At 48.1% G+C, this 25143-nt stretch overlaps 1 protein-coding gene across 3 annotated transcripts in view; it reads right to left on the bottom strand.

The window, feature by feature from the left end:
* The window catches only part of LOC124034330 (anthrax toxin receptor 1-like), a 68799-nt gene that overhangs the window by 13288 nt on the left and 30368 nt on the right, over nucleotides 1–25143 (bottom strand). For 2 of the 3 annotated variants that reach the window (XM_046347382.1, XM_046347384.1), the window contains 8 exons: nucleotides 24958–25026; nucleotides 24751–24831; nucleotides 18261–18321; nucleotides 17509–17607; nucleotides 2933–3002; nucleotides 2745–2823; nucleotides 2416–2511; nucleotides 866–907 (listed from right to left, as the gene is read on the bottom strand). In XM_046347382.1, coding sequence (XP_046203338.1) covers nucleotides 866–907; nucleotides 2416–2511; nucleotides 2745–2823; nucleotides 2933–3002; nucleotides 17509–17607; nucleotides 18261–18321; nucleotides 24751–24831; nucleotides 24958–25026 — 597 coding nt within the window. The remainder of the gene's footprint in view (nucleotides 1–865; nucleotides 908–2415; nucleotides 2512–2744; nucleotides 2824–2932; nucleotides 3003–17508; nucleotides 17608–18260; nucleotides 18322–24750; nucleotides 24832–24957; nucleotides 25027–25143) is intronic. The other variant, XM_046347383.1, reaches the window with a different exon arrangement.

Here is a 25143-nt window from a genome sequence, read left to right on the forward strand (position 1 = left end):
TGATAGTTTCATCTGATTAGTCAGTGAATTTCCAGAGGTCAGGAGGGATTTCAAGGAAAGGATTCCAAACAGATGGCTCTTAAATAAGGCCTTAGTTGAAACCTTAAACTTGAAGAAAATCCCATACAGTGAAGTAAAGGCACAATTATTCTCAGCTTTCTTTTTATCACACTGTACATGGGGGGTATAGAAATTGATTCTATACCTATCAATTTGTACAGTGATCAAAGAAGATCTCCTGCCTTTTTTTATCAGAATGTATTTGCTGGGAGTAAGGGTGGTTTAGGACTACATGAGGTGTGGAAAAAGACAGGTCTTCATAGTGGGAGGGTGTTGTCCTGACCATGCTCTGGTTGGTGGATACAGTACTACGTATCTATCATGACACTACTTCAAAGACAAAACCACAGCAAATGGGGCGGAATAAATATCTTGGTCAAATGTCAGTCTATAAAATCATGGGGAATATTCCAAATGGTCAGTGAGGTTTATGATAATTGAAGAAAATGGACCAAAAGCAATGGTTCCCAACACCTATTAACATTCTAAATGGTTTTGCTACATGTCAGTCAGTCAACTTTAACCTGGTAGCCTACAGTAGTGTCTCTCTCTATTTCACTAAAACTATCCACCAAAAGTATTATTACTTTACCTATAAAACAAATGGCTGAAAGTGTATTTCTCTTCTGCTTAATGGCCATTACATTTAGAGCCACATCATTGTGCTACGGTGAGTGAACAGAGACTTCCCTACCCTTCCAGAGACAATCTCTAACTATAAAGTCCGACATACTGTGGAAAATCTAACCCACACTTCAACAGTAATTAAGTGAAGGGTTTCTTTTTTTCATGTATTTTTTCTTACCGAACTGTCTTCCAGTACTGTTGGTGGTGGCTCATGGATCATCTGTTGTGTGTGTGGGGGGGTGAAGAGACAGAGTTTAATGAAAGAAAACAAACATGTACTTCAAAATACACATTTAAAAACAGGGTTACATGAAATCACATGGCTCAGGAATAGTTTTTTTCTCTCCCTTGTTCAACTATTTACAAGCGACTGACCTAGAAATCTGCCATCCAGATTCCTAAACCTGGGATGTTGGTTGGGTGGGGAGCGGAAGAGGGGTGGGGGAGAGTAAAGGGCATGTGAGTGTATGCTCCATGGGCACTTGTTTTTCTGTTTTCAACTGTGATGAAATTCAAGGAAACCTGTGTAAAGCGTTTTAAGGACATCTTAAAACATTTTACAGACAGCTTTTGACTACCAGCTCCTCCTGTTGGATTTAAGCAGAGCCCTGTGATGATGTAGTAGAATATTAGAATAATTTAAATGGTTAGGAAATATAGATAAAACTGTATTTTCCTCAGATTCTCTTCTCAATCTATAGCAAGATACATGTTTGTGGTGTGTCTATGGCCAACAAAATGTTGAGCAACTATAACTGTAAGCACTTAAAAAATAATCTGGCCAAGACAATTAATATACATGAATTGAAATTATACTTATTTTCCTCTGTGCTTCCCAAAGCCTGGAATACAAGCTGATTTCCCATGGTAACCTAGCATCACTTTCCTAAACAGTTCTGGGCAAGGATTTCCACCGAAAATAACTGACAAGAACTATAAAGGTAAGGAGAGAGAGAGTAACATAGTAAAAACTGGCATATTTTTCTGCATCTTTCCAACTTTTCTGTTTCCAGGCTGGTAAAACAGATATTGAAAGGGCAATACACACCATAGACCATAAGTGTTGCATTTTGTTAGACATGGTTGAGAGGGAGAGGCAGTAGATTGGAGTTGGCATGGAGTTATTCTGAGAATGACTAACCTATGTATTCTGGGAAAAAGATGTGACCTCATGGAATTTGTTTTAGGAGCTTTGGCAAACATGAACACTGTGTGATTGTGTAACCTACTTCCCATATCTTGATGATGGCGTAAGTTTCCTCTCTCCTCTCAATGTTTTTGTCTAAACACTAGAACAATACTGAGAAGCTACATTGCCCTTGACCTCCATGAGCTGAGGGGGCAGCGGTTCTGTGACCTCCAGTTGAACAAATGACTTCAACAGAGGGACTAATTACTTCAGCACACATTTACCACTGGGCTTTGACCTCTGGTGACCTCTGGGCATAATGGACTAACTCATAACCATCTCACCATGGGAATGTTGTTCAGGTACGTAAGGTGCTCTGAGTGTGCCAAGGTCATACAAAAGAACTCTGGAAAATAAATCCATGATCACAGTGTATAAACAGTATAAGGAGTTGTCTCAGAAAAGACTTAGTGGAAACCCTGTAAGCTACACATACGTTTACCTACCGTATAGGGCAATTTGTGTTTCATTTAAAAAGGTTACAGCTTGTAAGTCACTGTCCATGAGTGTGAATGTGACAGATAGTGTATGTGACTCACCACAGTGCAGCAGAGAGGCCAGAACCACCAGAGCAGCATGAAGACTAAGAGCATCATGAGGATGAGCAGGGCGATGGCCAGGATGGTTCCATCAGACTGGGACAGACAGAGAGTGAGGGACACCGGTCAAACTCAGTCTCTACTGAGCTGCACAACAGTGCAAAGGCTGAGAACCATCAGAAAGTTGAAGTGCCTGTTATTGTGTAACTACAGGGGAATAACATAATAAGGCATCGTTTGAGACAGTTATTGGTTCCCGTGAATCTTTGATGGGGTACGGCATAGCACATAGTTGTGTTGCACAGTGGTGTGGTGCATTTTGTTCTTACACAGCTCACAGTTGTAATGGTGACTGAACTGGAGATGAAACTAAGACCTTCATTCATGCTGACATAGAGGTTGGCTGCCCTGGAACACAGATGGCGTGCAAAGAGATAGAGTGTGGTAAGGATGGGTGACAGAAATATCGGCAGATAAAGATAGAACCTGATATTCATTCAGTTATGGTAGTACTTACATTCCCTCTTCCTGTAGAATAGGGGCAGGACAGAGGAGATATGTATCTTCCACTATTAATGGCTTCACACCTAGAGGAGTAGAGGAGAACGAAGGGTCACCCATACACAAACCATAATGGTTCTGCTGTAGTCAGAGTGTAATTCAGCACAGATCAAACTTCCATTTCAATCATCCGAATCCATTGACCTTTCGAGAAGTGGCGCAGATGCAGACATGTATCAGGAGCTTAGATGTAAATACTTTTTGAAGCCACTGTACATCTCTTTACTTTTTCAAAAACAAATTGTGTTACAGGCCAAATTTAAAATGGATTCCATTGAGATTTTGTGTCACTGATCTACACAAAATATCAAATATTGTCAAAGTGGAATTTTGTTTGTAGGGAATTTTAGAAATGAATGGAAAATGTAACGGTGAAATGTCTTGGGTCAATAAGCATTCAACCCCTTTGTAATGGCAAGCCTAAATACATTCTGGAGTAAAAATGTGCTTAACAAATCGCATAATACATTTACATTTACATTTAAGTCATTTAGCAGACGCTCTTATCCAGAGCGACTTACAATAATAATAAATTGCATGGACTCATTCCGTGTTCAACAATAGTGGTTAACATGATTTATATATGACTACCCCATCTCTGTACCGTACACATACAAATATCCATAGTCCCTCAATCGAGTAGGGAATTTCAAACACAGATTAAACCCCAAAGACAAGGGAGTTTTTTACTGACTTGCACAAAAGAGCACTGACTGGTATATGTGTAAAAAGAAAAAAAGCAGACTCTGAACATCCCTTTGGTGATTTATTAACTAGGCTTTGGGTGGTGTATCAATACACCCAGTCGCTATAAAGATACAGGCGTCCTTCCTAACTCAGTTGTCGGGGGAAGGACAATGCTCAGGGATTTCATCAAGAGGCCATGGTGGGAAACAAATTCACCTTTCAGCAGGACAATAACCTAAAACACAAGGCCAAATCTACACTGGAGTTACTTACCAAGACGACATTGAATGATTCAGTTTTAGCAAAATGGCTGTCTAGCAATGATCAACAATCAACTTGACAGAGCTTGAAGAATTTTAAAAGAATAACGGGCAAATATTGTACAATCCAGGTGTGCAAAGCTCTTAGAGACTTACCTAAAAAGACTCACAGCTATAATCAAAGGTGCTTCTACAAACTATTGACTCAGGGGTGTGAATACTTATGTAAATTATATATTTCTGTATTTTATTTTCAATAAATTAGCAAATTAAAAAAACACGTTTTCACTTAGTCGGTATGTGGTATTGTGTGTCGATGGGTAAGAAAAAAATAGTTAACCAATTTTGAATTCAGGCAGTAATGTGGATGTCAAGGCTGTGGGTAACTGGTGAAATGAGTCAGACGCAGGAGAGCTGAGATGCATGGACAAGGTATTTAATACAAGAAAACACCAGTACAAAACAACAAAACCCGGCAACAATAATAACAGCCGTAAGATACAACCTAACAATAAAACAAATACGCACACAAACATGGGGGAAACCATAGGGTTAAATAATGAACATGTTATGAGGGGAATTGAGGGGAATTGAAACCCTCCTGTAGAAAACAAAGACAAAACAAATGGAAAATGAAAAGTGGATTGGTGATGGCTAGAAGGCCAGTGACTTCGACCGCCGAATGCCGCCTGAACAAGGAGAGGGACCGACTTTGGCGGAAGTCGTGATAGTACACCCCCTACGTGCGGCTCCAGCAGCGCGCCGAACCCGGCCTCGGGGTCGACGTGGAGAACGAGGCGCAGGGCGATCCGGTTGGAGACGGTGGAAATCCCGCAGCATCGAATGGTCCGATATGTCCTCCACCGGCACCCAGCGTCTCTCCTGCGGACCGTACCCCTCCCACTCCACGAGGTACTGAAGGCCCCTTGCCCGACACTTCGAGTCCAGTATGGATCGGACTGCATACACCGGGGCCCCCTCGAAGTCGAGGGGGCGGAGGAACCTCCTGCACCTCAGACTCCTGGAGTGGACCAGCTACCACCGGCCTGAGGAGAGACAAATGGAATGAGGAGTTAACACGGTAATCTGGGGGAAGCTGTAAACTGTAACAAACCTCATTCACTCTCCTCAGGACTTTAAATGGCCCCACAAACCGCGGACCCAGCTTCCGGCAGGGCAGGTGGAGGGGCAGGTTTCGGGTTGAGAGCCAGACCTCACTGCGGTGGCGGTCTGTTCTGGCTTTCTGACACCTCACTGCCCACTGAAGGTGCACATGAGTGGCGTCCCAGGTCTCCTCAGCGTGCCTAAACCAGTCGTCCACTGCAGGAGCCTCGATCTGGCTCTGATGCCACGGCGCCAAAACCGGCTGGGTCCCCAGTGCTCACTGGAAAGGGGTAAGGTTGGTAAAGGAGTGGCGGAGCAAGTTCTGGGCCATCTCAGCCAAGGGTATGAACCCCGCCCACTCCCCCGGCCGGTCCTGGCAATAAGACCGCAGAAAAGAACCCACATCCTGGTTTACTCTCTCCACCTGCCCGTTACTCTCGGGTGAAAACCTGAGGAGAGGCTGACCGAGACCCCCAGACGTTCCATGAACGCCCTCCAGACCCTTGACATGAACTGGGGACCTCGATCAGATACAATGTCCTCAGGCACCCCGTAGTGCCGGAAGACGTGTGTAAACAGGGCCTCCGCAGTCTGTAGGGCCGTAGGGAGACTGGGCAAAGGGAGGAGACGGCAGGACTTAGAAAACCGATCCACAACGACCAGGATTGTGGTATTACCCTGTGAGGGAGGCAGATCCGTCAGGAAATCCACAAACAGGTGCGACCATGGCTGGTGTGGAGTGGGCAAGGGTTGTAACTTCCCTCTGGGCAGGTGCCTAGGGGCCTTGCACTGGGCGCACACCGAGCAGGAGGAAACATAAACCCTCACGTCCTTAGCAAAGGTGGTCCACCAGTACTTCCCACTAAGACAGCGCACTGTCCAACCAATGCCCGGATGACTTGTGGGCCCTATAGATCAAACGGTCGCTAACAGCAAATGGAACGTACAGATGCCCAGCTGGACACTGGGGGGGGAGTGGGCTCTGTACGTAATGCCCGCTCGATGTCCGCGTCCAGCTCCCACACCACCGGTGCCACCAGACAAGAGGCCGGAAGTATGGGAGTGGGATCCATGGGCCGCTCCACTGTGTAATACAGCCGGGACAGTGCGTGCCTTAGTGGTCTGGGTACCTGTTCTGTAGGACAGGGTGAAGACAAAACGGGTAAAGAACAGGGCCCACCTTGCCTGGCGAGGGTTCAGTCTCCTCGCAGCCCGGATGTACTCCAGATTGCGGTGGTCAGTCCAGATGAGAATAGGGTGTTTAGCCCCCTCAAGCTAATGTCTCCATGCCTTCAAGGCCTTGACAACAGCCAACAGCTCCCGGTCCCCCACGTTATAGTTTCGCTCCACCGGGCTGAGCTTCTTCGAAAAGAAGGCACAGGGGTGGAGCTTTGGTGGCGTACCCGAGCGCTGAGTGGGACGCATCCACCTCCACTATGAATGCCAAAAAGGGATCCGGATGAGCCAGCACCGGAGCCGAGGTAAACAGAGCCTTCAGGCGACCAAAAGCCCTGTCCGCCTCAGCTGACCACTGCAAACGCACCGGTCCCCCCTTCAGCAGTGAGATGATGGGAGCCGCTACCTGACCAAAACCCCTGATAGTTGTCAAACCCTTAAAAACCACTGCACTTCCATAACCGTGGTGGGAGTCGGCCAATTACGCACCGCTGGAATGCGGTCCCTCTCCATCTCCACCCCTGAAGTGGAAATGCGGTACCCTAGGAAGGAGACGGACTGATGGAAAACAGGCATTTCTCAGCCTTGACGTACAGGTCATGCTCCAACAGTCGACCAAGCACCTTGTGCACCAGGGACACATGTTCGGCGCGTGTAGCGGAGTATATCAGAATGTCGTCGATATACACCACTACACCCTGCCCGTGCAGGCCCAGGAAAAACTTGTCTACAAAGGCCTGGAAGACTGATGGAGCATTCATCAACCCACACGGTATGACGAGGTACTCATAGTACAGTACCCTGAGGTCGTGCTAAATGCCGTCTTCCACTCGTCCCCCTCCCGGATACGTACCCGGTTGTAAGTGCTTCTGAGATTTTTGTGAATAAGTGCGCCCCATGCATTGACTCGATCACACTGGTGATGAGAGGCAGCGGGTAACTGTACCTCACAGTCATTTGGTTGATGCCTCGATAGTCAATACATGTGCGCAGACCTCCATCCCTTTTCTTCACAAAAAATAAACTCGAGGAGGCAGGTGACGTGGAGGGCTGAATGTACCCCTGCCCGAGAGATTCGGAGACATTTGTTTCCATAGCCTCTGTCGTCTCTTGCGACAGGGGATACACGTGACTCCTGGGAAGTGCTGCGTCTACCAGGAGATCTATCGCACAATCCCCCTGTCGATGGGGTGGTAATTGAGTCGCATTCTTTTTACAGAAGGCAAGAGCCAAATCGGCATATTCAGAGGGGATGCGCAAGGTGGAGACCTGATCTGGACTTTCCACAGTAATAGCACCGACGGAAACCCATAAACATCTCCCCGAGCACTCTCCTGACCACCCTGTGAGAGCCCTCCGTTGCCACGAAATAGTGGGGTTATGACATACCAAACAGGGTAGGCCCAGCACCACAGGAAACACAGGAGAATCAATAAGAAATAAACTTTCTCTCTTTGTGACCCTCCTGCGTAACCATGCCCAGTGGAGCGGTGGCCTCTCTAATTAGCCCCGACCCTAATGGTCGACTATCTAGGGCGTGCATAGGGAAAGGCATATCCACAGAAACAATGGGGATCCCTAAAATATGGGCAAATGATCAGTCAATAAAATTCCCAGCTGCACCTGAATCTACGAGCGCCTTTTGCTGGCAATGCGGTGGAAAACTCAGGAAAATGTATAAACAAAAACATGTGAGCAACAGCGGGCTCTGGGTGAGCCTGGTGCCGACTCACCTGAGGTGACACGAGAGTGCCCTGCCTGCTGCTTCGACTCCCAGAGGAACCTCTCTAGCACCGACCAGCAGTGTGCCCTCTGCGGCCACAGATGCTGCAGGGAAATGTCCCTCCTCCGGTCGCCCTAGGCGCCGCACCTCCCAGCTCCATGGGCGTCGGAGCGGTGGTGCTGGGGGATGGAACTGACAGGCCCCGATCCCGACATCCGCGGGTAGCCAGCAGGTTATCCAGCTGGTTAAACGTGAGAGAGTGGTGTCCCTGCTGGCCAACTCCCGACGGACGTCCTTGCGCAGACTGCACGGGTAGTGATCGATCAGGGCCCTGCTGCTCCATCACGTGCTTGCGGCCAGGGTCCGGAAGTTCAAGGAGAACTCCTGTGTGCTCCTCGTCCCCTGCCTCAAGTGGAACAGACGTTCACCCGCTGCTCTACCCTCAGGCGGGTGGTCGAAAACTGGTGAGCTCTGCGTAAAGGTCCAACACCGCTTCTCCTTCCCCCCATATGGCGTTGGCCCACTCCAGGGCTTTCCCTGAGAGACCGGAGACGAGGGAAGTCACGCTCTCACGTCCTGAAGGAGCCGGGTGGACGGTCGCCAGGTAGAGTTCCAGCTTGAGTAGGAACCCCTGGTATCCAGCAGCCGTCCCATCATATTTCCTCAGGAGTCGAATCCCACTGGGACCGGGTGAAGGATGGGTGAACCATGGTGCGTGTAGTGGTGCTGGTGGAGGCGCTGGAAGTACTTCTCCTCTCTCCCATCATTCCATCGTCTGCAGCACGTGATCCATAGCGGTGCCGAGACGTTGCAACATGGTCGCATGCTGTTGGACGCGCTCCTCGACCGCCAAAGGGGGGGTTGTCTGCTCCTGCCATTTATGAGGTGCGTGTTTCTGTAAAGGCTATGGATAACTGGTGAAAGGAGTCAGGCGCAGGAGAGCTGAGATGCATGGACAAGGTATTTAATACAATAAAAAAACTGTACAAAACACAATACTATGGTGCAGGAAAAAATACCGGTACCACGAATAAATGGGCGTAACAACATAACCCGGCAACAATAATACCAGTCGTAAGATACAGCCTAACAATAAAACAAACACGCACACAAACATGGGGGAAACCAGAGTGTTAAATAATGAACATGTAATGAGGGGAAATGAAACCAGGTATGTAGAAAACAAAGACAAAACAAATGGAAAATGAAAAGCGGATCGGTAATGGCTAGAAGGCCGGTGACGTCGACCGTCGACCGCCGCCCGAACAAGGAGAGGGATCAACTTCGGCGGAAGTCATGATAACGGAGCAAAATGTGGAATAAGTCAAGGGGTATGAATACTTTCTGAAGGCACTGTATATCAACTGATGTCTGGAGTTCATTGACTAATGATCATGAAATTACATCATCTTATTGGATGTTTTGTATTGTACTGTGACATAATTAGTGTTCACAACAGAGAGCAGTTGTAATTTCTCTTGATGGTAACTCATTTAACATACCAATCTAATATAATACAGAGATGCTTAAGGATCATACTTAAATACCCTAGTCCTGACACCCATTTGACAGAGCAGAGACAAAGACAATGATTAAAAGCATAGCCTTCATTTTTAAAGAGAACCTCCTCAACTTATGAAATGTTGGAAAACAGATCCAGTGAGCATGGTCATCGCCCAAGACTGCCTGTTTATCCTGGCTCAGGGTTAACATACCCCTGCACTGAGGAAATCAACATGAGCGCTCCACAGCAAACGGATGACCGCTCCTCTCCTCTCCAGTAACACCCTGCAGGACGGAGGGGAGGAATTGGGACCAGGGGGAGATCAATACTGCAGCCTGCCAAGCTGAGCTCAGAGCCAACACAAACTCAGCCAGATATCCCATTCAGAGTTCAACTCAGCGGTCACCCACCTTATACTAAGCTATCAAAGGGGACTGAGAGAGTTGAGGGCCTCTTTGAAGACAGGCAGACTGGTTGACTGGCTGACTATAAAGGGCTCCCTGGTCCCTCTCTCAGGTGAAGGGTTCTACCATTTAATACCATAGGGATCTAGATGCTGCCGCCAACAGCTTTGCTTCATGTCACAACACTTTGTTACACAGTTTACGCTGTGCTCATGATAAAAGGTCATGTAAAGTTTTACTACTGAGTGCAGACATGTGCCCACTGTTAAAGCTTACTCAATAAATCACAGCCAAATGTTATTGGTCACATACACATATTTAGTAGATGTGATTGCAGGTGTAGCAAAAATCTTGTGTTCCTAGCTCCAACAGTGCAGACCAGCCTATTTAACCAATACTGAGACAATTTAACATGACATTGCTTCTGAGAATACAATAACATGGCTGCACTGTGTCTGTCAAGTAAAATTTGTGGAGAACTATACAATCCCAATAAAATTAGGATTACTCCGGTTCCTGGGCATTTCTAAAGAATAAAGTCTTATCATGTCACAAGTGGTGGATTCTCATCTTTAACACAGTGCCTTCGGAAAGTATTCAGGCCTCTTGACTTTTTCCACATTTTGTTATGTTACTGCCTTATTCTAAAATTGATTGATGGTTCTTTACGGTAGAGTGGCCAGACTGAACCCACTCCTCAGTAAAAGGCACATGACAGCCCGCTTGAAGTTTGCCAAAAGGCACTTGAAGACTCTCAGACCATGAGAAACAAGATTCTCTGGTCTGACAAAACCACGATTGAACTCTTGAATGCCAAGCGTTACGTCTGGAAGAAACCTGGTACCATCCTTACGGTGAAGCATGGTGGTGGCAGCATCATGCTGTGGGGATGTTTTTCAGTGGCATGTACTGGGAGACTATCGAGGGAAAAATGAATGAAGCAAAGTACAGAGAGATTCTTGATGAAAACCTGCTCCAGAGCGCTCAGGACCTCAGACTGAGGCGATGGTTCACCTTCCTAGAGAACAATGACCCTAACCACACAGCCAAGACAATGCAGGAGTATACAAGTCTCTGAATGTCCTTGAGTGGCCCAGCCAGAGCCGGGACTTGAACCCGATCAAACATGTCTGGAGAGACCTGAAAATAGCTGTGAATCTCCCCATCCAACCTGACAGAGCTTGAGAGGATCTGCAGAGAAGAATGCAAGAAACTCCCCAAATACAGGTGTGCCAAGCATGTAGCATCATACCCAAGAAGACTTGATGCTGTAATCGCTGCAAAAGGTGTTTCAACAAAGTACTGAGTAAAGGGTCTGAATACTTATTATAAATTAGCAACATTTTCTAAAAACCTGTTTTTATTTGTCATTATGGGGTATAGTGTGTAGATTGATAAGGAAAATAAACAATTTCATCAATTTTAGAATAAGGCTCTAACGCAACAATATGTGGAGGTCAGGGGTTATGAATACTCTCCGAAGGCACTGTATCTCCATGATGATGCTCACTGGAGCCATCAGGGCAGCATCTGTCACAGGGAGGAAGGAATGCTCCCGATGTCTCTTCACTGCCAAAGTTCAGAAGGCCTGTATTTGCTGCTACTACTTTTCCTGGAGACATGGACTCAGACATTCAGTTGCTGAACACATGTAGCTACACATTGCTCCTTTCCTACGAGGGCTGGAGCCTTTGGAGAATGTGAGAGGCGGTAGAGGAGTGGTGGTGTCTGTGGTGATGGTCAAGGGGCGCATTGGGAGTTCTGCAGATTACAGAAGAGCGCACTGTAGGACGATTGGAATCAATCATATGAGGCCATTGACACTCAACCACAAGAAACAATGAGCCAACAGTGGCCAATTAGACATGGCGCCTGCTGTGTCTGAAACGACTGAACTGTTTAGGGGTAAACGTTCTACTGGACAGTTGGTACACATATCCTTGGGTTTACATCTGAAAGAAGGGATGGAGGAGGGAAGTAAACAAAGAGGTGGTGTATCCTTTTTTCCTACATGTTTTCCATTTCTTCCGCTTGGGGAGTTGGATGTTTAATTACATACAAACAATTTACATTCTGGGTCACCGTAAACCGTTCTCTTCAACACTAATTCAGAGTAGAAGACATTTGTTAGCAGTCCTCATTCCTGCTAAGTAGCACCATACTGTAAATGTTATGCAGGTGAATGAGGACCCAAAAGCGACTTAACAGAAACAGAGTTTATTCCAGTCTTAACAAAAAACGATTAATCCTGAATTCTTTCACTGGTAAAGTCCAAACAGGAATAACTGAAATCCTCTAGTCAGAAGAGGGGAACAACAGGAGATGCGACCACAGACTGCAGGTCGCTTCGGGTTGGCGCAGGCCGTAGCTGATAGAGACACCTGCTCACACGCAGCATCTGAAGAAGGCAAAAACACGACAGGACGGAACAAGGACACAGTACAGCAAACAAGGATCCGACAAGGACAGAAGCGAAAACAGAGAGAGAAATAGGGACTTAATCAGAGGGCAAAATAGGGGACAGGTGTGAAAGAGTAAATGAGGTAGTTAGGAGAATGAGGAACAGCTGGGAGCAGGAACGGAACGATAGAGAGAGAGAGAGGGAGGGGGAGAGAGAGGGCTAGAGAGAGGGAAAGAACCTAATAAGACCAGCAGGGGGAAACGAATAGAAGAGGAAGCACAGGGACAAGACATGACAATCTATGACAAAACATGACAGTACCCCCCCACTCACCGAGCGCCTCCTGGCGCACTCGAGGAGGAACCCTGGCGGCAACGGAGGAAATCATCAATCAACGAACGGTCCAGCACGTCCCGAGATGGAACCCAACTCCTCTCCTCAGGACCGTACCCCTCCCAATCCACTAAGTACTGGCCAGGGGAGCTGTTCTGCCCAAGACGCAGGGTTTCGAAAAGAAAGACTGCGTAATATGTGACCAATCGTCTGATTGGCCCGTTCTGCTTGACCGTTAGACTGGGGATGAAAACCGGAAGAGAGACTGACGGAAGCACCAATCAAACGACAGAACTCCCTCCAAAACTGTGATGTGAATTGCGGACCTCTGTCCGAAACGGCGTCTAACGGGAGGCCATGAATTCTGAACACATTCTCAATGATGATTTGTGCCGTCTCCTTAGCGGAAGGAAGCTTAGCGAGGGGAATAAAATGAGCCGCCTTAGAGAACCTATCGACAACCGTTAGAATCACAGTCTTCCCCGCTGACGAAGGCAGACCGGTAATAAAGTCTAAGGTGATGTGAGACCATGGTCGAGAAGGAATGGGAAGCGGTCTGAGACGACCGGCAGGAGGAGAGTTACCTGACTTAGTCTGCGCGCAGTCCGAACAAGCAGCCACGAAACGGCGCGTGTCACGCTCCTGAGTAGGCCACCAAAACCGCTGGCGAATAGAAGCAAGCGTACCCCGAACGCCGGGGTGGCCAGCTAACTTGGCAGAGTGAGCCCACTGAAGAACAGCCAGACGAGTAGAGACAGGAACGAAAAGAAGGTTACTAGGACAAGCGCGGCGACGGAGTGTGAGTGAGTGCTTGCTTTACCTGTCTCTCAATTCCCCAGACAGTCAACCCGACAACACGCCCTTCAGGGAGAATCCCCTCGGGGTCGGTAGAAGCTACAGAAGAACTGAAGAGATGGGATAAGGCATCAGGCTTGGTGTTCTTAGTACCCGGGCGATAAGAAATCACGAACTCGAAACGAGCGAAAAACAACGCCCAACGAGCTTGACGCGCATTGAGTCGTTTGGCAGAACGGATGTACTCAAGGTTCTTATGGTCAGTTCAAACGACAAAAGGAACGGTCGCCCCCTCCAACCACTGTCGCCATTCGCCTAGGGCTAAGCGGATGGCGAGCAGTTCACGGTTACCCACATCATAGTTGCATTCCGACGGCGACAGGCGATGAGAAAAATATGCGCAAGGATGGACCTTATCGTCAGAATGGGAGCGCTGGGACAGAATGGCTCCCACGCCCACCTCTGAAGCGTCAACCTCGACAATGAATTGTTTAGTGACGTCAGGAGTAACAAGGATAGGAGCGGATGTAAAACGCCTCTTGAGGAGATCAAAAGCTCCCTGGGCGGAACCAGACCACTTAAAGCACGTCTTGACAGAAGTAAGGGCTGTGAGAGGGGCTGCCACTTGACCGAAATTACGAATGAAACGCCGATAGAAATTCGCGAAACCGAGAAAGCGCTGCAACTCGACACGTGACTTAGGGACGGGCCAATAGCTGACAGCATGGACCTTAGCGGGATCCATCTGAATGCCTTCAGCGGAAATAACAGAACCGAGAAATGTGACGGAGGAGACATGAAAGGCTCACTTCTCAGCCTTCACATAGAGACAATTCTCTAAAAGGCGCTGGAGTACACGTCGAACGTGCTGAACATGAATCTGGAGTGACGGTGAAAAAATCAGGATATCGTCAAGGTAAACGAAAACAAAGATGTTCAGCATGTCTCTCAGTACATCATTCACTAATGCCTGAAAGACAGCTGGAGCATTAGCGAGACCGAACGGCAGAACCCGGTATTCAAAATGCCCTAACGGAGTGTTAAACGCCGTTTTCCACTCGTCCCCCTCCCTGATGCGCACGAGATGGTAAGCGTTACGAAGGTCCAACTTAGTAAAGAACCTGGCTCCCTGCAGAATTTCGAAGGCTGACGACATAAGGGGAAGCGGATAACGATTCTTAACCGTTATGTCATTCAGCCCTCGATAATCCACGCAGGGGCGCAGGGTACCGTCCTTCTTCTTAACAAAAAAAACCCCGCTCCGGCGGGAGAGGAAGAAGGCACAACGGTACCGGCGTCGAGAGAAACAGACAGATAATCTTCGAGAGCCTTACGTTCGGGAGCCGACAGAGAGTATAGTCTACCCCGGGGGGGAGTGGTCCCCGGAAGGAGATCAATACAACAATCATACGACCGGTGAGGAGGAAGGGAGGTGGCTCTGGACCGACTGAAGACCGTGCGCAGATCATGATATTCCTCCGGCACTCCTGTCAAATCACCAGGTTCCTCCTGAGAAGAGGGGACAGAAGAAACAGGAGGGATAGCAGACATTAAACACTTCACATGACAAGAAATGTTCCAGGATAGGATAGAATTACTAGACCAATTAATAGAAGGATTATGACATACTAGCCAGGGATGACCCAAAACAACAGGTGTAAAAGGTGAACGAAAAATCAAAAAGGAAATGGTCTCACTGTGGTTACCAGATACTGTGAGGGTTAAAGGTAGTGTCTCACATATGATACTGGGGAGGAGACTACCATCCAAGGCGAACATGGGCGTGGGCTCCCCTAACTGTCTGAGAGGAATGTCATGTTTCCGAGCCCATGCTTCGTCCATAAAACAACCCTCAGCCCCAGAGTCTATCAAGGCACTGCAGGAAGCTGCCGAACCGGTCCAGCGTAGATGGACCGACAAGGTAGTACAGGACCTTGATGGAGAGACCTGAGTAGTAGCGCTCACCAGTAGCCCTCCGCTTACTGATGAGCTCTGGCTTTTACTGGACATGAAATGACAAAATGTCCAGCAGAACCGCAATAGAAGCAGAGGCGATTGGTGATTCTCCGTTCCCTCTCCTTAGTCGAGATGCGAATACCTCCCAGCTGCATGGGCTCAATACCTGAGCCAGTGGGAGGAGATGGTTGAGATGCGGAGAGGGGGAACACCGTTAACGCGAGCTCTCTTCCACGAGCTCGGTGACGAAGATCTACCCGTCGTTCTATGCGGATGGCGAGTGCAATCAAAGAATCCACGCTGGAAGGAACCTCCCGGGAGAGAATCTCATCCTTAACCTCAGCGTGGAGTCCCTCCAGAAAACGAGCGAGCAACGCCGGCTCGTTCCAGTCACTGGAGGCAGCAAGAGTGCGAAACTCTATAGAGTAATCCGTTATGGATCGATCACCTTGACATAGGGAAGCCAGGGCCCTGGAAGCCTCCTTCCCAAAAACGGAATGATCAAAAACCCGTATCATCTCCTCTTTAAAGTTCTGATACTCGTTAGTACACTCAGCCCTTGCCTCCCAGATAGCTGTGCCCCACTCCCGAGCCCGTCCAGTAAGGAGTGATATGACGTAGGCGATCCGAGCTCTCTCTCTTGAGTATGTGTTGGGCTGGAGAAAGAACACAATATCACACTGGGTGAGAAAGGAGCGGCACTCAGTGGGCTGCCCAGAGTAACACGGTGGGTTATTAACTCTTGGTTCCGGAGACTCGGAAGACCAGGAAGTAGCTGGTGGCTCGAGACGGAGATTCTGAAACTGTCTTGAGAGGTCGGAGACCTGAGCGGCCAGGGTCTCAATGGCATGACGAGCAGCAGACAATTCCTGCTCGTGTCTGCCGAGCATCGCTCCCTGGATCTCGACGGCTGAGTTGCGAGGATCCGTAGTCGCTGGGTCCATTCTTGGTTGGATCCTTCTGTTATGCAGGTGAATGAGGACCCAAAAGCGACTTAACAGAAACAGAGTTTATTCCAGTCTTAACAAAAAAACGATTAATCCTGAATTCTTTCACTGGTAAAGTCCAAACAGGAATAACTGAAATCCTCTAGTCAGAAGAGGGGAACAACAGGAGATGCGACCACAGACTGCAGGTCGCTTCGGGTTGGCGCAGGCCGTAGCTGATAGAGACACCTGCTCACACGCAGCATCTGAAGAAGGCAAAAACACGACAGGACGGAACAAGGACACAGTACAGCAAACAAGGATCCGACAAGGACAGAAGCGAAAACAGAGAGAGAAATAGGGACTTAATCAGAGGGCAAAATAGGGGACAGGTGTGAAAGAGTAAATGAGGTAGTTAGGAGAATGAGGAACAGCTGGGAGCAGGAACGGAACGATAGAGAGAGAGAGAGGGAGGGGGGAGAGAGAGGGATAGAGAGAGGGAAAGAACCTAATAAGACCAGCAGGGGGAAACGAATAGAAGAGGAAGCACAGGGACAAGACATGACAATCTATGACAAAACATGACAGTAAAAGGTATAAAACCGTAATAGTGAACGCAGCTGAAGACTGTACTTTGATCTGCTATCAAATTCCATAGATTCAATTCTTCATGGCTTAAACATCCCCTCATCATCTTCCTCTCAGGCCCAGACTATATTTTCTCTTTGTTTGTAATTAGAGCATGCCCTCCCACAGCTATATGTTGGCATGCATCGGAGGGGGCTGGTCTCACACATCCATTAAGCCACTTCAAGACCACAGGGGGAACTTGGATGTGCCTCCAGGGCTTTTCCCCAGACTGCCTTGTGTGTGACACTGTTTCCCTTGATCTTCTAGCTCTGGTGCAGTCCCAGGCCGTTAAAGTACAAATGTACCCTTTAAAATCAAAAACCAGTAATACCAGAAACAAATGGCATAGGCACTTGTTTGGGCATAGAGAACCCCTACTGATCTCCTGAACGTAACTTTTGGGAAGCATTAAGAGACATCAATAAGAAAACATTGACTTTTACTGTGTCTAACTCATAACACCACGTCTGTCATCCATTTCCTGAGCAGTTTTACTCTTACAGCTGCAGTAAATACAACTTTGTGTGTCCTATTGCATGATTAGCAAATTCTTTACGCATTATTAACATGTCTTTAAAACAAACAGAACACAGGTCCACTTGTTTATTCATTTTGAGTTGGTGCTCCACTTACTCTTGGTGAGTGTGTCGTTGATTCGGAAACTGCACAGGACCTTATGGACATTCCGAGCATGGAGGAAGCCATTTCCTCTCACCACCACTTGGAACGTTTCTAGAGAGGGAATAGAGAAACACAATGACTAAGGAGGCATACAGCCAGTTAGAGTGTAAAACTGAACTGAATTTGTCACACCATGTGTTCAAGCTAACATCTGAGTCTATCATCTCAGCATCTCACACCCTGGTCACATTCAGCCAACAAACTCTAAACCACCATGCCCTGACCATAGTAGTTGTTGAAGATAAACTATTTTTTCTGAATGTCTTAAGAATTGAGATGTTGCTGTCAATGAGACTTCAACTGCAGTTGTCCAGACATTTGGAGATTTGCTGCTTTAGTGGGAGTCAATATCACATAACGCAGAAAGCCGGAAGCGTAAATACTTATTTTTACAGTGAGGAAGGTGGTGTGTTGTAAGACTGTAGAATGGACAATAATGGCAGCATTACACATCAGATAAAAGAGAGAAAGAAATTATTTGTGTCCTTAGTACAGTAGTTTTGTTGGGACTAGTCCAGGTTGAATCCTTCATGACAAAAGAAGTTACTGCTACTGTGTGTAAGAGATATTTACTGCACACCAGTCTGCTGGCCCTGCCAAGTCTCGTCCTGTTGTGCGCTCCAATATGAGGGGGGCTTAAAATGTCTGATTTAATGATCTGAGGCCAGAGAGGATAAATACAGGCCAGAGGTCTGTACACTTACCTCCTGCACAGATACTGGAGGGTTCCACTGCCAGGATCTCAATACAGGACTTCTTTAAGATCTGTGGGAGTAAGAGAGACATGTGGGCTTTGGGCCAAGGTCTGGCTTGTTACAGAGCATTGTGTGTTGCTTTATTGAGGGTATTGGTTTAATAATATAATCCCTATACTCCTTTTACTGGCAATTACAGTATCAGTGTGTACCTGTGCACCTCATTTATAGGATCTGCTTAATGTCTCCTGTTCTCCTCTCTGTGCTCCTCTCTGTTCTTGTGTTCTGGGTGTATATCTCTCTCTATACCCCCACTGTTCAGAGAAAGTATGTGTTGTAAGCCTGAAGATCGGTTTGATTTACTGCATGCTGTCCTTCTTTATTGAGTCTGAGCCAGCAGCTTTCAGCATGCTGTTAATGGGCTCCAGATGCCAGTCAACTTGTCTGACTGACCTCTAGCTCTGTTAGAGGAACTCAGTGCCCGGGCGACAGTGGCCTCTCCACGACTCTCCTTTTCTTTCCTTCCTCCGCTATTGAAATAGTTTGAGCGGATACCAAAATTTAAGTCAATACCTTTGAGGTGGAAGCTATAATGAACGAATGCATACACTTTGATCCTGTTTGGGTAGACTCCACTAGCTTGGATCAAAAGCTGGGAGGTCAGAGTCACAGCAGGTTTTCCTGAAATTCTGTTTCTGGTGAGTTTTGATGGATGGAATATTTCTGTTTATTGTTTTCTTTAATCCTATTTGTCATGTTTGTCATTTATTATCATGTCTTGTCCCTGTGCTCCCCATTCTATTCGTTTCCCTCTGCTGGTCTTATTAGGTTCTTTCCCTCTTTCTATCCCTCTCTCTCCCCCTCCCTCTCTCACTCTCTCGCTCTCTCTTCTCTCTATCGTTCCGTTCCTGCTCCCAGCTGTTCCTATTCCCCTAATCAATCATTTAGTCTTCCCACACCTGTTCCCGATCCTTTCCCCCTGATTAGAGTCCCTATTTCTTCCTTTGTGTTCCGTTCCTGTCCTGTCGGTTCCTTGTTTAGAATTCACCGTGCTGTGACTGTGTATCGCCCTGTCGTGTCGTGTTTTCCTCAGATGCTGCGTGGTGAGCAGGTGTCTGAGTCTGTCTGGTTCGAGTGCCTTCCCGAGGCAACCTGCTGTTCACCTGCTGTTCAAGATCGAGTCTCCAGTTTGTCCTCGTCATTTCGAGTGAAAGTTGTGTTTTTTGTTTGTATTCACTTTACTGGATTAAAGACTCTGTTTTCGCCAAGTCGCTTTTGGGTCCTCTTTCACCTGCATGACAGAAGGAACCGACCAAGGAATGGACCCAGCGACTTCAGACGCTCGTTACACTGCCGTCGAGATCCAAGGAGCCATGCTCGGCAGACACGAGCAGGAATTGTCTGCTGCTCGCCATGCCGTGGAGAACCTGGCCGCTCAGGTTTCCGACCTCTCTGGACAGTTCCAGAGTCTACGTCTCGTGCCACCTGTTACTTCCTGGCCTGCCGAGCCTCCAGAACCTAGGGTTAATAACCCACCTTGCTACTCCGGGCAGCCCACTGAGTGCCGCTCCTTTCTCACGCAGTGTGAGATTGTGTTCTCTCTCCAACCCAACACATACTCTAGAGAGAGAGCTCGGGTTGCTTACGTCATTTCACTCCTTACTGGCCGGGCTCGAGAATGGGGCACAGCTATCTGGGAGGCAAGGGCTGATTGCTCTAACAAGTTCCAGAACTTCAAAGAGGAGATGATTCGGGTTTTTGACCGTTCAGTTTTTGGTAGGGAGGCTTCTAGGGCCCTGGCTTCCTTATGCCAAGGTGAACGGTCCATAACGGATTATTCTATTGAGTTTCGCACTCTTGCTGCCTCTAGTGAGTGGAACGAGCCGGCGCTGCTCGCTCGTTTTCTGGAGGGACTCCACGCAGTGGTTAAGGATGAGATTCTCTCCCGGGAGGTTCCTTCAGATGTGGACTCTTTGATTGCTCTCGCCATCCGCATAGAACGACGGGTAGATCTTCGTCACCGGGCTCGTGGAAGAGAGCTCGCATCAACGGTGTTTCCCTGCTCCGCATCGCAACCATCTCCCTCCTCTGGCTCAGAGACTGAGCCCATGCAGCTGGGAGGGATTCGCATCTCGACTAAGGAGAGGGAACGGAGGATCACCAACCGCCTGTGCCTCTATTGCGGAGTTGCTGGACATTTTGTTAATTCATGTCCAGTAAAGCCAGAGCTCATCTGTAAGCGGAGGGCTACAGGTGAGCGCAACTACTCAAGTCTCTCCATCAAAATCCTGTACTACTTTGTCGGTCCATCTACGCTGGACCGGTTCGGGTGCTACATGTAGTGCCTTGATAGACTCTGGGGCTGAGGGTTGTTTCATGGACGAAGCATGGGTTCGAAACATGACATTCCTTTCAGAGAGTTAGAGAAGCCTACGCCCATGTTCGCCTTAGATGGTAGTCATCTTCCCAGTATCAGATTTGAGACACTACCTTTAACCCTCACAGTATCTGGTAACCACAGTGAGACTATTTCTTTTTTGATTTTCCGTTCACCGTTTACACCTGTTGTTTTGGGTCATCCCTGGCTAGTATGTCATAATCCTTCTATTAATTGGTCTAGTAATTCTATCCTATCCTGGAACGTTTCTTGTCATGTGAAGTGTTTAATGTCTGCCATCCCTCCCGTTTCTTCTGTCCCTACTTCTCAGGAGGAACCTGGCGATTTGACAGGAGTGCCGGAGGAATATCATGATCTGCGCACGGTCTTCAGTCGGTCCCGAGCCAACTCCCTTCCTCCTCACCGGTCGTATGATTGTAGTATTGATCTCCTTCCGGGGACCACTCCTCCTCGGGGTAGACTATACTCTCTGTCGGCTCCCGAACGTAAGGCTCTCGAGGATTATTTGTCTGTGTCTCTTGACGCCGGTACCATAGTGCCTTCTTCCTCTCCGGCCGGGGCGGGGTTCTTTTTGTTAAGAAGAAGGACGGTACTCTGCGCCCCTGCGTGGATTATCGAGGGCTGAATGACATAACGGTTAAGAATCGTTATCCGCTTCCCCTTATGTCATCAGCCTTCGAGATTCTGCAGGGAGCCAGGTGCTTTACTAAGTTGGACCTTCGTAACGCTTACCATCTCGTGCGCATCAGAGAGGGGACGAGTGGAAAACGGCGTTTAACACTCCGTTAGGGCATTTTGAGTACCGGGTTCTGCCGTTCGGTCTCGCCAATGCGCCAGCTGTTTTTCAGGCATTAGTTAATGATGTTCTGAGAGACATGCTGAACATCTTTGTTTTTGTCTATCTTGACGATATCCTGATTTTTTCTCCGTCACTCGAGATTCATGTTCAGCACGTTCGACGTGTTCTACAGCGCCTTTTAGAGAATTGTCTCTACGTAAAGGCTGAGAAGTGCTCTTTTCATGTCTCCTCCGTTACTTTTCTCGGTTCCGTTATTTCCGCTGAAGGCATTCAGATGGATTCCGCTAAGGTCCAAGCTGTCAGTGATTGGCCCGTTCCAAGGTCACGTGTCGAGTTGCAGCGCTTTTTAGGTTTCGCTAATTTCTATCGGCGTTTCATTCGTAATTTCGGTCAAGTTGCTGCCCCTCTCACAGCTCTTACTTCTGTCAAGACGTGTTTTAAGTGGTCCGGTTCCGCCCAGGGAGCTTTTGATCTTCTAAAAGAACGTTTTACGTCCGCTCCTATCCTCGTTACTCCTGACGTCACTAGACAATTCATTGTCGAGGTTGACGCTTCAGAGGTAGGCGTGGGAGCCATTCTATCCCAGCGCTTCCAGTCTGACGATAAGGTTCATCCTTGCGCTTATTTTTCTCATCGCCTGTCGCCATCTGAGCGCAACTATGATGTGGGTAACCGTGAACTGCTCGCCATCCGCTTAGCCCTAGGCGAATGGCGACAGTGGTTGGAGGGGGCGACCGTTCCTTTTGTCGTTTGGACAGACCATAAGAACCTTGAGTACATCCGTTCTGCCAAACGACTTAATGCCCGTCAAGCTCGTTGGGCGTTGTTTTCGCTCGTTTCGAGTTTGTGATTTCTTACCGTCCGGGTAGCAAGAACACCAAGCCTGATGCCTTATCCCGTCTGTTTAGTTCTTCTGTGGCTTCTACTGATCCCGAGGGGATTCTTCCTTATGGGCGTGTTGTCGGGTTAACAGTCTGGGGAATTGAGAGACAGGTTAAGCAAGCACTCACGCACACTGCGTCGCGCGCGCTTGTCCTAGTAACCTCCTTTTCGTTCCTGTTTCCACTCGTCTGGCTGTTCTTCAGTGGGCTCACTCTGCCAAGTTAGCTGGTCATCCCGGTGTTCGAGGCACTCTTGCGTCTATTCGCCAGCGCTTTTGGTGGCCGACTCAGGAGCGTGACACGCGCCGTTTCGTGGCTGCTTGTTCGGACTGCGCGCAGACTAAGTCGGGTAACTCTCCTCCTGCCGGTCGTCTCAGACCGCTCCCCATTCCTTCTCGACCATGGTCTCACATCGCCCTAGACTTCATTACCGGTCTGCCTTTGTCTGCGGGGAAGACTGTGATTCTTACGGTTGTCGATAGGTTCTCTAAGGCGGCACATTTCATTCCCCTCGCTAAACTTCCTTCCGCTAAGGAGACGGCACAAATCATTATCGAGAATGTATTCAGAATTCATGGCCTCCCGTTAGACGCCGTTTCAGACAGAGGCCCGCAATTCACGTCACAGTTTTGGAGGGAGTTCTGTCGTTTGATTGGTGCGTCCGTCAGTCTCTCTTCCGGGTTTCATCCCCAGTCTAACGGTCAAGCAGAGAGGGCCAATCAGACGATTGGTCGCATACTACGCAGCCTTTCTTTCAGAAACCCTGCGTCTTGGGCAGAACAGCTCCCTGGGCAGAATACGCTCACAATTCGCTTCCTTCGTCTGCTACCGGGTTATCTCCGTTTCAGAGTAGTCTGGGTTACCAGCCTCCTCTGTTCTCATCCCAGCTTGCCGAGTCCAGCGTTCCCTCCGCTCAAGCGTTTGTCCAACGTTGTGAGCGCACCTGGAGGAGGGTGAGGTCTGCACTTTGCCGTTACAGGGCACAGACTGTGAGAGCCGCCAATAAACGCAGGATTAAGAGTCCAAGGTATTGTTGCGGCCAGAGAGTGTGGCTTTCCACTCGCAACCTTCCTCTTACGACAGCTTCTCGTAAGTTGACTCCGCGGTTCATTGGTCCGTTCCGTGTTTCCCAGGTCGTCAATCCTGTCGCTGTGCGACTGCTTCTTCCGCGACATCTTCGTCGCGTCCATCCTGTCTTCCATGTCTCCTGTGTTAAGCCCTTTCTTCGCACCCCGTTCGTCTTCCCTCCCCTCCCGTCCTTGTCGAGAGCGCACCTATTTACAAGGTACATAAGATCATGGACATGCGTTCTCGGGACGGGGTCACCAATACTTAGTGGATTGGGAGGGTTACGGTCCTGAGGAGAGGAGTTGGGTTCCGTCTCGGGACGTGCTGGACCGTTCACTCATTGATGATTTCCTCCGTTGCCGCCAGGATTCCTCCTCGAGTGCGCCAGGAGGCGCTCGGTGAGTGGGGGGTACTGTCATGTTTGTCATTTATTATCATGTCTTGTCCCTGTGCTCCCCATTCTATTCGTTTCCCTCTGCTGGTCTTATTAGGTTCTTTCCCTCTTTCTATCCCTCTCTCTCCCCCTCCCTCTCTCACTCTCTCGCTCTCTCTTCTCTCTATCGTTCCGTTCCTGCTCCCAGCTGTTCCTATTCCCCTAATCAATCATTTAGTCTTCCCACACCTGTTCCCGATCCTTTCCCCTGATTAGAGTCCCTATTTCTTCCTTTGTGTTCCGTTCCTGTCCTGTCGGTTCCTTGTTTAGAATTCACCGTGCTGTGACTGTGTATCGCCCTGTCGTGTCGTGTTTTCCTCAGATGCTGCGTGGTGAGCAGGTGTCTGAGTCTGTCTGGTTCGAGTGCCTTCCCGAGGCAACCTGCTGTTCACCTGCTGTTCAAGATCGAGTCTCCAGTTTGTCCTCGTCATTTCGAGTGAAAGTTGTGTTTTTTTGTTTGTATTCACTTTACTGGATTAAAGACTCTGTTTTCGCCAAGTCGCTTTTGGGTCCTCTTTCACCTGCATGACACTATTCTCCCTTGTTTCCTATTTGATTAATGTGTTAATGGATTTAGATATGTACTGCAGTGAGAATTATTGAACACAATCTCTGGATGGATGGTGCAGTGTACATTAAATATGCTGTTATTCTAACCTTCCCACTGGGCACAGATGTCAGTCTATTTTTTTTTAAAGTTATCTTCCAAAAATGTCACAATAACATTTGATTTATGTTAAAAGTTTGATAAAAAAAATATGAAATTCCCTTACCTTAATGACTTTTTGCAAATCCAATCAGTTTTTACATTGATTCAACCTTATCACGTATCATTCTTTGTTGTTGAAATGACGTGGAAACAACGTTGAGTTTTTGCCCAGCGGGATCCTTGTGTTAGTCATCAAGTCTGAACCTCTTACCGAATCAATGACCCCCTGCAGTGCTTCAAAGCCACCATTCACTGGGAAGACATGGTCCTTGCTATCAGCAATCATTGCCAGCTGAGGAAGAAAAAAAAGTGTCATACAGTTCTACACAGCCACCAGCCTCTTTTCCAAATGATGTTTGGGATACAGTTTGAGACCAAGTGAAATCAGAGTACAATGAAGCAAGATGCGTCAACACACCTGTGTCTCATTGAAGTCCTTCACCCCCACGCAGTATACTGAGGCACCCAGACTCCGCGATCGGTTGGCCTGTCAGGTATTCACAGAGGAGCAAAAACAGGAAAGACTGTCGACACCTGGAATCGCACTACATCAATCAAAACACATACACTGACAACACTCCAGATAGCTACAGTCTTCGGGGAA

The sequence above is a fragment of the Oncorhynchus gorbuscha genome, linkage group LG04 (genome assembly GCF_021184085.1).
Source record: "Oncorhynchus gorbuscha isolate QuinsamMale2020 ecotype Even-year linkage group LG04, OgorEven_v1.0, whole genome shotgun sequence".
Taxonomy (NCBI): domain Eukaryota; kingdom Metazoa; phylum Chordata; class Actinopteri; order Salmoniformes; family Salmonidae; genus Oncorhynchus; species Oncorhynchus gorbuscha.